The 15,461-nt window shown below is 40.8% G+C and overlaps 1 protein-coding gene across 14 annotated transcripts in view; it reads right to left on the bottom strand.

Moving 5' to 3' along the window:
• MICAL3 (microtubule associated monooxygenase, calponin and LIM domain containing 3) overlaps nucleotides 1-15,461 on the bottom strand; it is a 205,664-nt gene that overhangs the window by 118,505 nt on the left and 71,698 nt on the right. For all 14 annotated transcript variants that reach the window (XM_087873076.1, XM_087873078.1, XM_087873080.1 and 11 more), the window contains exon 2: nucleotides 370-748. In XM_087873076.1, coding sequence (XP_087729202.1) covers nucleotides 370-633 — 264 coding nt within the window. In that variant the 5' untranslated portion in view covers nucleotides 634-748. The remainder of the gene's footprint in view (nucleotides 1-369; nucleotides 749-15,461) is intronic.

Below are 15,461 nucleotides of genomic sequence, written 5' to 3'. Positions count from 1 at the left end.
CTCTGAAAACATAAACACCTTTTTCACTGTTTGATTACAATGAAGTAAAACGGGAATTAGTAATGAATTTTGATTTTGAGTTTTACCGATTAGACTGATGCATCCTTATAGAAATGGCTGGTTTATATTACTATGAAAAAACAAAAAAAGTTGTGATTTGATTTTAATGCTTTATTTTACTGCAACAGAGAAAGTTGGAAGTCAATGCTTCTTTTTCTTTTTCCTAATCCTTCCTCACCCTTCTTCCCATGCTTTGGGAAGCTAAAGTTTGTTACTTCAGTTCATCCACACATGATTAACTATATAGCGTACGGAAGCCATTCTCATAAGTAGGACTCAGAGAAACGTAAGCCATTTTGCCATGCTCACCTTCGTGTTGGCGCACACTTTCCCCTTCTTATACTCTTTGTGGCAGCCCCTCTTATCCAACTTGGCCCAAAGAGCTTTAGCTTTCCAATAACTCAACTTGGATTTGAGCTTGTGGTAGAAAGTACGGTAATCCTTGGGCTTTAGCTCCAAATAATCACAGAGCTCTTGAAAGGCTTTCAGAGTCCCTTTGCAGGTGGAAGCCTGGACAAATCGGTCAAAGAGGACATGGGCCTGGTTCATCTTTCCATTAATCCCCTCCTCCATGCTTCCAGTTGGGCCAGGGGTTCCCCCGGCAGCTGATCCGTTCCAGTCTGCCTGTCTTCTGGTCCACTATTTTGCTCATCAATATTGCTTCTTTTATTCCATAAGGATAATTAATCTAGAGAAAGGAAAAGGGGAAAAAAAGATTACTAAATAGGCACAGATGGATTTATATCTACATTCACATCCTGTCATTAGCATTAAAAAAAACCCACTCAGCTTATATCTGTTAAACAGAGGGAAGGGCACATAAAGATCCATTCTGAATAATAAGACCATATGTTCTGCCTTCTATCACATCCTTAATTGCATTAAGCAGAGATTTCATGTTTTTAGCAAAATAAAGAGTAGGAATTCTGAAAGATTCCCTCTTCTTGATGACACCCCTTAGATATTGGAACACTACTATCATATTACCCCTAGTCCTTCTTTTCATTAAGCTAGACATTACAAGTTCTATCCAGCAGCATTCCAGGGGTGAAATCCAGCAGGTTCTGGAGAACCGCTAGCGGAAATTTTGAGTAGTCCGGAGAACTGGCAAATACCACCTCTGGCTGACCCCAGAGTGGGGTGGGGATGGAGAATTTGCAGGATCCTTCCCCTGGAGTGGGGTGGGAATGGAGATTTTGCAGTATCCTTCCCCTGCCATGCCCACCAAGCCACGCCCACAGAACCGGTAGTAAAACCGGCAGCATTCATATAATAAACCACCAGCAAAACCTTCTTTAGGAACGTATAAGCAAACAAGGTGTTGCCATAAGTGTGGGTTAGTTCAAATATGCTGCTTAATTTTGGTCAGTGCAATTACAATTTACAAATCAACTTCAAATTACGGTTTTATATGGGTTATGATCAATCTCTGGAGTCAGTATATCTTCAGACATAATGCTAAACTATAGCTACAAAACTACTAGAATATATACCTACGTATAGTCACTAACATTGTGAGGCATTTGGTTTTTTTAATACCATATTTAAGGAATATATTAAAATAGCAGAGGATGTATTGAGCCTCCCAGGCAGAGAAACTTCCACAAATGATGGGGTTGTTATTTGTTCTGGACCAAATTCCCTTTTGACTCACAATATGTGCCAGTTGAAAAACCAAAGATTATATACATTACAGAGCCAGCAATCCAATTTTACCCACTTAATATGCTTTGAAAATGAGTTACCCACGCTGCATATCCCACCCACTTCCTGAAACAAATCCTAGACTAATTACATGACAGATTAGCTATTGTCCATTGTCCAGACATAAAAGTGCAGCTGTGTTGAATAAATTCCCCAAGCACTACCTTTACATTGTCCCTTTCCCTCTATAAATATCAATATACATATACATATTAATTTGTCTAAGGTGGATCTGCCTTCCATTGAGGATCTGTATACTGCACGAGTCAAAAAGAAGGCTGTGAAAATATCAAGAGACCCCTCATATCCTGGACATAAATTGTTTCAACTTCTACCCTCAAAAAGACGCTATAGAGCACTGCACACCAAAACAACTAGACATAAGGACAGTTTTTTCCTGAATGCCATCACTCTGCTTAACAACTAATTCCCACAACACTGTCAAATAATTTACTAAGACTGTATTACTAGTATTCTTCTCTTCCTTACTAGTATCTACCTCTTCTCACTTATTATTATAATCATGTTGCTTGCATCTTTCAATTATACTTTTTGTTTCCTAATACGATTTGATAGCTTATTAATAATCTTGACTATCACTAAATGTTGTATCTTTTTATTCTTGATGAATGTATTTTATTCTCCTTATGTCCACTGAGAGCATATACACCTAAGACAAATTCCTTGTGTGTCCAATCACACTTGGCCAATAAAGAATTCTCTTCTCTTCTCTTCTCTTCTCTTCTCTTCTCTTCTCTTCTCTTCTCTTCTATTCTATTCTATTCTATTCTATTCTATTCTATTCTATTCTTCTATTCTATTCTATGCATTAAGGTATTGAGGCAGATGAATTATATATACCGGTATATACAAAATGAAGGTACCTTAAGAAAGTAGAAGTAAGCCTTGATGTTTTATTCATACCATAATGAATCTTGGCTTTTCTTTAGCATGAAGCACAAACTGGCTTTTGCAGCAAAGGTGGGAAATCTGCAACAAGAGGGCTGCTTGAGCCTGGGATGTGGGAAGGGGGTCAAAAAAGTCAAGATGTCTGCAACAGCGCAAAATCTGATCTCTTTGGTACACGTGTCATATATTTACATACAAAAAGAGCGAGGCTTCAACTGCTTAGGTACCATCTTAACTTTCTGGATGACCCTAGCTCAGGGGTGTCAAATTTGTGTCGTCATGTCATCGTCAACGTGATGTATCGTGACTTTTTCCCCCTTCACTAAACTGGGGGTGGCCGGCGCATGACGCATCCAGCCGCAAGTTTGACACCCCTGCCCTAGCTTGAGGACTATCTCTGACAAGCACTGAAAATCTGTGGTTTTCTAGCATTCTGTGTCAGGAAACATGTGAAAACTATAATACAGGTCTTAAAATAGTCTCAGACAAAGTTTAGAAAGCTCTTAACTTCTCCCCCCAATCTCTGGAAGATAAAAACAAAAATCTTTTTAAGCTAGCCATCTGCATAAAAATCCCACCCACTACAGGTCTCAGACCTTCTCTGAAATATGTGGCCTGCAGCTACCAAACAGTTCCCCATCCTTGCTCTAGGTTTTAACATTACAGTATTTGTAAACCAAATCACTATGCTTGATAGGGTTGACTAGGCCTTAAAAATCCTGGCTCAGCGTTCACACAAAGACAGCACTATGTTCCTTTATCAGAGTGCCTCTGGCAACGGACACATTTTTTTCCTGCAAAGTTATTCAGTAAAACCTAATGTATACAAAAAAACAAATGCCTAAAGTTGTGCAAAGCATTCAAAAGGGCTCTTTCAAAAGGCACCTCTTTTTGAAGCATTAAAGCGCCCGCATCCTTTTTAAAGCTTCGTAAGATGGTTTAGCAGCTTTTCCTGGTTATCTCCACATCTATGTCCCAGGTGCAAACATCCCTTCTATTGGGACTCCCAGGCAAGTGAAGTATTGTGCATGCCCATGCATATATAAAAAAAGGCAACCAGAGACAACTTTTGAAGCAGCCACAACAAACTGTGTAAAGATGCAGCTGTGTTAATGCTGCGAAGAAAACTGCTCAATTGCATTGCCATGCTGCAAAAAGCTTGTTTTTCAACTGCTCTGTGTAGCACAAATTGTTATCACTATAAATTCACACTAACAAGTGAGCAAAAAATAACATCAGCTATCTGTTTCCTCTCTTCTAGCAGTTGCTTATAATCTAAGATAAAAAACCCACTTTGAATTCTGTGTTTTTTTAAAAATATAATCAGAAACCAATAATTATTATGGTTTAAATGAGTTTGCCCTGTTTCAAAAGATTCTGGGCAAGAAAAACAACAATGAACAACTCTGGGTAAGTATTCTAAATCTTCCGATCCATATTAAAGATTGTGTTTTCCCGGAAACCCTATCTGCATGTACTTCCAAACCTCTTTAGTGTGTCAAGTTACACTTATGCCCTTCTACTACAAGATAAAACACTTTATGTATTAATAGGGACCATAAACCAAAGAACACTCAGCAATTAAGTACCAAGAGAAATCTACAGACCAAATTTGAAGCTAAATTTAGCACATCTATATCCCCTGCTACATCTTGTTTTGGGAGAAGGGGGAAAAGACACTTTGCCTAACCTGGATGCTATAATAAGGTGTATGTAAAACAATTTCAAAGGAGGTTAAAACAAAATGGCCTGGAATTCGCTCATCTCAGAAAGCTGAATCTTCAATAGAATCTCCCTCAGTGTATTCAGCCCATCCTTTACTTTTATGATCCACCAACCAAGGCTAACCCTTCAGACATCTGTGGAAATGAACTCTAATCTATTCTAGAAAAAACTCTGCCAAAAGAAATCTGATCATCTTTATGGATAACACTGGATCCCTTGGCTAACCACAGAGATGAGCACCGCTCCCTAAAATCGGACATGACTGGACATGGAAAATCTGTACCCTTTTTTTGCTGGTGTAGTTGTTGTGGTCCGCCAGCAGCCTGCGGAGCTGGCAGTGGAGTCGGACAGTGAGGAGGCTGAGGAAGAACATGGGCCAGTCCTGGAGTCTGGAGAAGGCCCGGACCAAGGCTCTGCGTTGAAGGCAGAGATGGGGCCAGGGCCATCTGGGAGTGATGTGTGGACTCCGGAGCCTCCAAAGGCTGACAGTAGAGAGGTAGAGGAACAGGAGGAGCCTGTTCCTAGTGCACGCATGAGAAGAGTTGCCAGAAGGCAAGAGCAGCTAAAACATAAAAGGATGACTTGGGAGTAGGGCCAAGAGATGATTGGCCCCTCCCATAAGGCTTAAAGCCATAATACTTAAAAGCTTACAGAGCCCTGGTGGCGCAGCAGACTAAAGCACTGTTATTAACACCAGCTGCCTGCAATTACTGCAAGTTCAAATCTCACCAGGTTCAAGGTTGACTCAGCCTTCCATCCTTTCTAAGGTAGGTAAAATGAGGACCCAGATTGTGGGGGCAATAAGCTGACTTTGTATAAATATACAAAAGTATGAAGGCTATTGCTTAACGCATTGTAAGCCGCCCTGAGTCTCTGGAGAAGGGCGGCATATAAATCAAATTTAAAAAAAAAAAAAAGACCAGCAACTCTTTGTCGGAAAACAACATAGATTTGTTTCTTGTCTTGCTGCATTTATTTCTTGTCGGCGTCTTCTGCTTCTGAACTTTTGCCAAGAAAAGCCTTTGGCAGGTTGCCTAATTAGACCGAGGTTGGTGATAAGGCTGAAAACTTGTGTTATGAAGAATTTGTTTTGAATTACTTTGGACTACGCTGAGATTGAGTTCTCAGCTGTTCTAATAAAGTCTGTTTGTTTTCGAACTGTTTGTGTCTGATAATACCTACTTGGGCCTGGGTCACAACAGTAGTACTCAAAGCTTTGCATGGTGCAAACCTCAACGAGGCTGTCAAGAATTCCAGAAAAAGATTGGAAATTCTGTTAGTGGGAAAACTAACTTGTCATATACAACCTATCTTCCATAATTTCCATCCTCCTCCCAAGAGGAGGCACCCTCCCCCCCTCTTGAATCCCAAGGGCAGGAAGTGAGATGGGAGGGAGACACATCTGCTCAGTTTCCAAGGTGCTGCTTATGCATGTCTGGGCTGGATGTTACTGTGAGCCTGCAACACCTTGCATACTTTGTCCTAGCACTGACTCAGAGCCTCTACATATTCCTTGGTCTATGCATTGGAAAGGAGGAAGAAAGGAAAGGAAAGGAAAGGAAACAGATGGATGTTTAATCTATGAGGAAAGACGCAGGAAGAACCCTTTTCCTCTGTACAACTGCTAGTAAGTACTTGTCCTTGACTCATGACTCCATGTGCCTCTCGGGTTCCAGAACAAAAGGAACTACCAACAAAAGACTATATAATATATGAGGACAGACAGCAAAAAGTCCCTAAAAGATTACTGCCAACCAGGTGTTGTTGTTCTTCTTAGGAAAAACAGCTGTGTTTTGCAGCATCGCTTAACGAACTTAAAGGAAATGCAGAATGTTAACTTTTCTCCACACGAATCTACTCAATACTTAGCACTCCACAGGCAGCATATTGAGAATCGCTGCTGTATAATGCAGTCAACCAGGTTAAAAAGGTGAAAGGATCAATATACAGTCTTAGAAGCCTGCTGGACATTTTCTGATTTAAAACGAAGAGATTGGGTCAGAGGCCCATAGCATTCTAGTGAGATCATCTGTAATAGAATAGCAGGGATCAAAGAAAGTCCACTTTCCATCCACTCCACAACAAGATATGCCACTAATGTGCTTCCTTCTTTTTGTTTCAGATAGCTGGTGAAACACCTTTTTAATCCTTTGGTGTGCTGACATCAAAAGATTTCCAGTTGCAAAGGGCAAGGCCACCAGGCAGACCAAGAAAAGCAGCCTAATTCTTTCCACTTCTCTATGATAGCTTTGTGAATTATAAATATAAGTATGGCAGATGTGCTGCCTATAATCACTAGGGGGGGAAGGAAAGAAAAGAGGAGTGTACTGTAAACTATCCATAATTATCAGGCAGAATGTTGCAGTCTGGCAGAAGTAATGTATTTGTTTTAAACATTTATATAAACAAACACAAAGCCAATTCAAGAGGCTCAAGATGATGAGGACATCCATGCCTTGAAAGCTGAGCTACGTAAACCACGGTTCAGGCCTGCCCAGATGTTACGCTGCCTAAGAGGATGTACAGAAAGACACACCTTAGTTGAGTTCTACAACAAACACAAGAGGGAATATTTATTTATTTATTTATTTATTGGTTCGATTTATATGCTGCCCTTCTCCAGAGACTCAGGGCAGCTTACAATGCGTTAAGCAATAGCCTTCAAACTTTTGTATATACCTGCTTAGTAGGGCTTTCGCCCCCCCCCCAAAAGCGGTGTTCTTTTTTATACAAAGTCAGCTTATTACCTCCACAATCCTGGTCCTCATTTTACCTACCTCGGAAGGATGGAAGGCTGAGTCAACCTTGAGCCTGGTGAGATTTGAACTTGCAGTAATTGCAGGAAGCTGGCAGGTAAGTGCTACTTAAGAGCACTTTAGTCCGCTGAGCCACCAAGGCTCCTTCTATGGCAAGAAGAAAATTATATGGAGACCTTGGTGCTCTCTGAGCTTGGTTACTTTCTCGCAGACGTTTCATCACCCAACTAGATAACACATTCAGTGCTAGCAGGGATTGGGGTTTCTCCCTGTTTATATACAGTTGCTTGCTCTGTCATGTTGGGAGTATTGTTTTCTTCTTGGTAGTTTCTTGATTAGAGTGTATTTTACTGTTTATCTGATTTGGCAGTTTGTTGATTGGGTCTACTAATTGATTGTTGGTCTGGTATTAATCATGGTGTTAATCCTAGCTTATATGGGTGTTGATGATGAATCCATACCAGATCCATACTTTTGGTTATATGCATGGGAGTACTATAATTTCTAGACACTGCATTACAGTCTTACTTTGAATTCTGAGAGTGGTAATCCCCGGATATTCCTCTGATTTGTTAGTGTATTTGTCTGTTGTAAAAAGGAAACAAAAAGACCAGAACTCCTTTTCACCAGCAATCAACACCCAGATGCAGTACATCAAATAGTAAACAACAGTCTTCTTCTGAAAAAAACACTCCCAGCAATACTGACAGGGCAACCCACTGTATATAAACAGAGAGCAAACCCCACTCTCTTCTAACACTGAAGATGTTATCTAGCTGGGTAATGAAACATCTGCAAGAAAACAATTAAGTTAACAAGTTAACCAAGGACTCAACAATTCAACCTCTATTCAATTTGTTGAATAGAATATTCAACAAATACTCTATTGATAGAAATTACAGGCAAACTAACCCATTGTTCAGGTAAAATTAATTAAAATAGCCAATATTTATCAAATATTATCATCATGAATCCTACTAACAATACAGTATAGCATTGTTTCTTAACCTCAACAAGTTTAATGCTAACTCTTTTAACTCTGATTCTCACTTGCAAAGTTTAACCTTGTTTTTCAATACATTTTAACTGTGCTTTAAATCATGTTTTTATATTATTTTATTATGTTTGTTTGTTTGTCATATTTCTATGCCGCCCACTCTCCGAGGACTCTGGGCGGCTTACACCAAAGACAGTATACTAAATAGCATATTGCCCCCAACAATCTGGGTCCTCATTTTACCTACCTCGGAAGGATGGAAGGCTGAGTCAACCTTGAGCCGGTGAGATTTGATCCGCTGATCTGCTGAACTAGCAGTCAGCTGAAGTAGCTGCAGTACTGCACTCTAACCACTGTGCCACCTCGGCTCTGTACACCTCCCAATATCACTTTAGATAAGATGGCTGGTGTAGAAATTTGATCGATAAACAAAATAAATGTAAAAATGCCATGCAGTTCCATATGGTTTTTGATATTGGAAAAGAGAAGCCAAACAGATGAGTTAGATAAAAGGTTAGGTTTTACATTTTATTTAAATTTACACTATGGAACAACTTATCATAAGTTCAAGAGTTGTTAATTATAACAAAAAAATAGAAATGTGATTTTAAAGCAACAAAAACACCCAACACATTAGAGAGGTTAGAAGATTTTGCTCAAGTCAACCCCAGAACATGATTTTGAATTGTACAACTTAATTGTATGATTTTGGATCTGTCACTTTTTCATGGAGGACTGCTATGCTATCAGGATAAAATGAGACAACTATGTATGGAGTTCATAACTGTCTTAGAAGAAAATTAAAGAAAAATATAACCAATAAATAAATAATCTTAACATCACCAAAAGCAAATTAAAAGCAATCAGCAATAAATTACTTCAGGACGGAATCTCAAAACATTGGTATCACAACTGAAAAAGCCCTGCATATCAAGTTAATAAATAACAAATGCTTCCTATGGCAGGATTACACAACACCTAACATATTCAGTGTTCATCCTTAGGACACTTCACAATGTTGCTTCAACAAGACATTGGTCTGGCTTAAATTCAGTGTTCTTTGTGGAACATATTTCATCATTAAATGCCAACCTTCTCTAATCTGGTACTCTCTGGAAGTATTGGCTTTCCAGTCTCCAAATTCTCAGCTGTTGGAAATTATGGGAAACCAGTTGTTAGATCCTGGAGGCAGAGGTTTTTCCTCTATCAAAACTTTAAGTATGAATTGTTTAACCCAGAGGTCTTCAAACTTGGCAGCTTTAAGACTTGTGGACTTCAACTCCCAGAATTCTCCAGCCAGCTATGCTTGAAGTTGAAGGGAGTTGAAGTCCACAAGTCTTAAAGCTGCCAAGTTTGAAGGCCTCTGGTTTAACCAATGTTGCTGAAAAAATAAAGAACACTTCAGAAATGGGTTGAAAGGGTGTCTCATTCTTCAACCACTTACTGGCAGTGTTCACTAAGCTAAGGAAGGAAAAACATATAGTAAGGACGCAGCTTGTTTCTCTTCTTCTTGCCCCCGTTTTCAGAAGAGTAGGTGAAGAACTTTGAACATACAGTTTGGTAACAATTTCTAAGCCAACACACTATTGTTTATAGGTAGCTTATTTGGGTCCCATAAACCAAAGCAGTACGGATGATTTGGAAAAAGGGGAGAAAGCAAAGACTGAGCAACGGTATGAATCAGAATCCTGAATGTTTATACTGCAATTGAGCAAGCCAGAATTCAGTTTATTCTTATATGAAAGCATAGCTATTACATCTTTCAATGTATTACCCACAATGGCATCTGGCAGCTTTCCAATCATGGATGGAAAAATGTGGAAAGTTCCTGCAATGAATATCCAGTTAAAACAGGCTGAGCATGTAGGTGTGGCCACCTAGCCATCTTTCCATTTATGTAGGAAGAACATCAAAAGCTGAACTGTGTGTTGAGTTTCCTTCCAATTTTTATACAACAGAAGAGAACAGGTGATCTTTGCCAACTCTGTTGTGGACTTTGTGCCTGGAGGCTCATTCTGACCTGCTTGCATGAGTCACATTCTAAGTAATCATAACCACACTATGCGCACAAAGACTGTGCTGATCCCTCCAAGAAAAATGGAAAAAAAGCTACCAAGGGTTAGGACATCTCTTGCTGCTAGATGTTGCCTTATAAGAGCACATGGAAATCAGTTAGGGAGCTAAAAATAAATGCAGAAAAAATATTTTCTTCTAAGTGCACCAAGAAATAGACTTGGGCTGCCGTTAAAAACTTCACTGCTGAAATGGGTCTCAATCAGTGAACTAAAAAAAAAACCCCAGTTCAAAATGTATGTCTGTTTATTACTAAGTTCTAGTCCCTCCCTCTGGAGAATGAGACCACCAATTTTAAGTATGAGTATATATATTTACTGACTTGAATGCTGCTTACAAAGTAGATCCCATGATCTCAATGAAAGACGGGAGGAGGATCATATGATGGATGCTTTGTTGTGGTCAAGGCATTCAGTTGCTTCTGACAGAGCTATGGTATAGAGCAGCTCTTCAGCATGTCCCAAGATCCACAACCAGGAGAATGTTTCTATCCACCCCGCAAATTTCCTTCACAAAACAATGTCAGCATCCTAGGGAGATGCCTCTGCTAACATGCTCTTGCTAACATACAAACATATTTCTATTTGGAAGATTTCATTGTTTTCAATACAGCATGCATTGAGAAGATGGAGCCATGACTTTCACAGATGCAGCTTAGGAGAACAATCCGAAGAAAGAATAATTACAACCTGCCTGCCTTCCATAGAAGACCTGTATATTTGCGCAGGTCAAAAGGAGGGCTGAGAAGATATCTGCAGACCTCTCACATCCTGGACCAGGGTCAGCAACCTTAAACACTCAAAGAGCCACAAAGGTCCTCACCGGAAACCCCCGTTCAATTCTGGAGCTGACCGGAAGTCCAGTTCCCCTACCATAGAGTCTCTTCCTAGCGCGGCATCCTTTTTCCTGTACCTGTCCTAACCGAAAGCCCTATCAATTGTGGAGCCGACCAGCAACAGGGAGCCGCAGCAGAGGGATGAAAGAGACACATGCGGCTCCAGAGCTGCAGGTTGCTAACCCCTGTCCTGGACATTAACTGTTTCAACTCCGCCCCTCGGGACGACACTACAGCATTGCGAGCCAAAACAACTAGACATAGGGACTGTTTTTTCCCTTTAAGCCATCACTTAGCTGAACACCTAATTCTCACAGCACTGTCTAACATCAATATGTATTTATCCATATAGTATGGCTGTAGTATTATAATTTTATCATTCTTATTTACCCTTCTTACTCTCAACTCTGATTATTATTATTCTATCGCTTTGCTTGTACACCGAGAGCTTTTGCACCGGAGACAAATTCCTTGTGTTTCTAATCACACTTGGCCAAATCAAGTTATTCTGTTCTGTTCTAATCAATTCAATTCAATTCAATTTGAATTGAATAAGATAATGGGAGACAAAGTGCAAACAGCTATATTAAGGGAGGCTATTTCAGCCTTTTCGTTTCACACACTATCCACACTCCTGTCTCACATTCTATCAGCCCAGATTCATTCTTGGTATCTGGCCTTTAAATAGGCAATTTGCCATGATATTTTTTTTTTTTTTGCACAGAAAAGAGGTGCAATGCATTTTTACAAGAAAATGTTGATTGCATACAATCTTCCTAAAGGAAATCGACCCTGGGGCGTGGCCGAAAAACTATGACTCAGTCTCTAGGCAGACTGTAACAACCCATGTCTGGACGATGCCACAGCTTCACTGGAGAAGGTTAGATAGTGTCACTGACAAAATAAACATGAATTTGGGCAAAGTTCGGGAGACAGTCGAGAACGGGGGGGGGGCCAAGCATGCTGTGGTCCATGGGGTCGTGAAGAATCAGACATGATTTAGTCACTAAACGACAACAACACACATAATTTTCTTGATTAGTGATTTGAATACTGGAAAACCGTGCCCTTCCCCCATGCAACTGGCCTCTACGTTGGGACTCTTTTGTAAAGAGCTCTGAAAACTGGCTGCTTCCCAAGGCTAGAGTGGGTTGTGGATCCCGTTTTTTTAATGGCTGTTTTTTAGATAGCATTTGGTGGCGTTTTTCTTTTTAAACTGAGTGGCACGATCGCTTTTACTCTATATTGCCCGGAGTCATTGCGGAATTGAGTGGCCTAATTAATTAAAGAGTATTTTCCCCCTGAGTGGGTTTTTTAATTTATTCCCATTTTAAATCAATCCCAGCCTGAATTTACCGTCTTCTCTATGGCTCCACCATGCTTTTATCCTTGCTTTACAAAAGTGATTATTTTCTATCCTGGCTCTTAATCAGTATGCCATGTATGAGCTTAAAAAAAAAAAAAATAGAAGTAAGGTTAGGTTCAAGCTGAGCTTGGCTCCTAGTGAATGTATGGTCACAACCACACAGTTTTCTTGGCAACAGTTTTAAAGGTTTTTTTTTTTTTTTTCTTTTCTGGGATATGTTTCAACTTTCTAGCCTAGTCTTTAGCCAGGTATTCCCTAGAATCTTCCAAATGCTAAATAGGCCCAGACCTGCTTATCTTTCAAAACCAGACATGGTCTGCCAGGTGATGCCATCTGCTGAGATAACAAGCAACCAATTCTTTAATTTACCCAATCCCATCCAGGAGAGGGCAGTCACACCTATACACAGGTAAAAGTAGTAAGTATTAATTTCGCAAACAGAGATCAGAGAGGCAACCAAGTTCCAGTTACGGCAACAAACTGGACAATTTATTTGTATGTATTACTCAATTCATACCCCATTTTTCTTTTTATTCCTGTGCGACTTACAAATAATAAAAAACGCAACGTACAAAACAGAACTAAAGTAATACAATTAAAATCAATGAATAAGGTAGCTGACAACTAAAAGCTTTGAGAAAGGGAAGTATTTTCAATACCTTCCTAACTGATGACACAAGAGAAGCCAAAGAAAGTCTTTTAAGAAGCCTGCTCAATAGCCTGAGAGCCATAAAAAAGGCGGCCCTTTCTTGTGTATCCCATAGATGAGCTTCTGGCACTGGGGACGTTCGTCTGCTGGTGTCAGTAACCAGACAGGTCATAAGATGAGAAGTGGTCTGGAACAGCAGTCATCAACTGGTGGTCCATGGACCACTGATGGTCCATGAGAAAATTTTAGTGGTCCGCAGAAAATTTATATGTATTTTTCATATTGCACTAAATCAGAGATCCTCAAAGTACGGCCCCTGAGCCAGATATGTGCAATGAACATTTGCGTTGCTGTGGAGAGTCTCCCCCTTCGGGGACTTTTTGTGTGAATTGAAGTGGGGCAGAAATTCCAACTTGGGGTCCGCTTCAGCCTCCTGGTGCAGGGCTTTGGGCAAAGGCTGGAGGGAAGTACCACTGGTGGTGAAGAGACGGGGGGCCTTGTTCCAGTGGGACTGCATCATGGCCTGGAATTGGCTGACCATTTCAGCCCACTGAGCCTCCAGGCGCCCATACCAGGCCTTGCACTCCCGCAGGTCTTCCCTCTGCTTGGAAAGCCTATGCTCTTAGTCCTCAGTGACATGCTTCTGCTAAGCCTCCTTCTCGCTCAGATCCAATTTGAACTGAGCTGTTTTGCCAACTCTTTCTCATGGTGGCTGCTTATCTCTAATAACTGCTTCCTGTTGGGGCACTAAGGAGTCTGGGCGGGCAGGCAAGGAGGGGCTGGGAGAGGAGGGGCGAGTAGAGAAGAGGCGATCGCGCGCGAAGCACGCACACAAAGAGAACCGGTAGTAAAGCCGGTTAGAACCCACCCCTGGAGCTAGGAAGTGTGCCTTTTCGGTGGCAACCACTCTCTAAGGAACATCTTACCCCCTGAAGCTTGTCAGGCTCCCACCCTTCTAGCTTTCCATTCAATCTTAAAGACCTGGCTTCAGTGGTGAAATCCAATTTTTTTTTACTACCAGTTCTGTGGGCTTGGTGGGCGTGGCTTGGTGGGCGTGGCAGGGGAAGGATACTGCAAAATCTCCATTCCCACCCCACTCTAGGGGAAGGATACTGCAAAATCCCCATTCCCTCCCCACTCCTGGGGGAAGGATATTGCAAAATCTCCATTCCCACACCACTCTGGAGCCAACCAGAGGTAGCATTTGCTGGTTCTCCGAACGACTCAAAATTTCCGCTACCGGTTCTCCGAACTACTCAAAAGTTCTGCTACTGGTTCTCCAGAACCTGATGGATTTTATTCCTGCCTGGCTTTCCCCTCAAGTGTTGGGAGATTAGACAATGATACGTTTGCCTGGACTGGCACCAGCTTTCTGTTTTTTACTTTTCTAAATGTTTTATGTTTTGAGTGTATTTTACAGTTGTTAAAGTGATTTTATTGGGAGCCGCCCAGAGTTGTCTGAAATATGGGCAGCCATATAAATATTTTAAATAAAACAAACAAATTTATGTTTTCCAACTTTCGCTAGAGCTGATTTTTTTCCCCCCTTGCCAGGTCTCTTTTAATACTTGGCAAATCAATGCTTTCATCCAGCAGCATTGAGTTCTGGATATTTTATGAGCAATTGACCTGACATTAAAAAGCAGGAACTGTAGTCTGCAGGAGTGAAATCCAGCAGGTTCTGACAGGTTCTGGAGAACCGGTAGCGGAAATTTTGAGTAGTTCGGAGAACCAGCAAATACCACCTCTGGCTGGCCCCAGAGTGGGATGGGAATGGAGATTTTGCAGTATCCTTTCCCTGGAGTGGGGTGGGAATAGAGATTTTGCAGTATCCCTTCCCTGCCACGCCCACCAAGCCACGCCCACAGAACCGGTAGTAAAAAAAATTGGATTTCACCACTGGTTCACTGTATCACCTAAGTTTCCTTGGTTAAACTCAGCCTGAAGGGATAGGGAGTCAACCACGAATCCATCCTATTCCCTGCAACAGCCACATTACAATCTCTAATTATCTCTCTCTTTGCCAGCTCTTACTCCACCAGATAAGTGCACTAACATACCAGGAATCAAAATACTTGCATTTTATTATGCTAAGAGCCTGACTCCATTAAAATATCCCGAGCCCCATCATCGTGAGGGATAACATTACCATTTTAGGCAACTTTAAAAGCATTTAAGGCATCTCTGTATTCTTTATAACAACTTCCACTGGACTTAGTGCAAGAGAAATGAGACTGAGAAATATTGACTTGATCTGAACAGTCCATTAAGGCACGGCTTATTAACTATAGTTTATTGAATAAATCACAACTTGCCAGGATGACAGCAATTGTAAACTGTGGCTTACATGATTAGATTCACATATAATATTAAATTAACCCAAAACA

This window comes from Pantherophis guttatus, chromosome 7 (assembly GCF_059756535.1).
Source record: "Pantherophis guttatus breed Tessera chromosome 7, ASM5975653v1, whole genome shotgun sequence".
Classification (NCBI taxonomy): domain Eukaryota; kingdom Metazoa; phylum Chordata; class Lepidosauria; order Squamata; family Colubridae; genus Pantherophis; species Pantherophis guttatus.
Note: the sequence above shows the minus strand (reverse complement) of the source record. Positions and strands in the feature narration are given on the sequence as shown.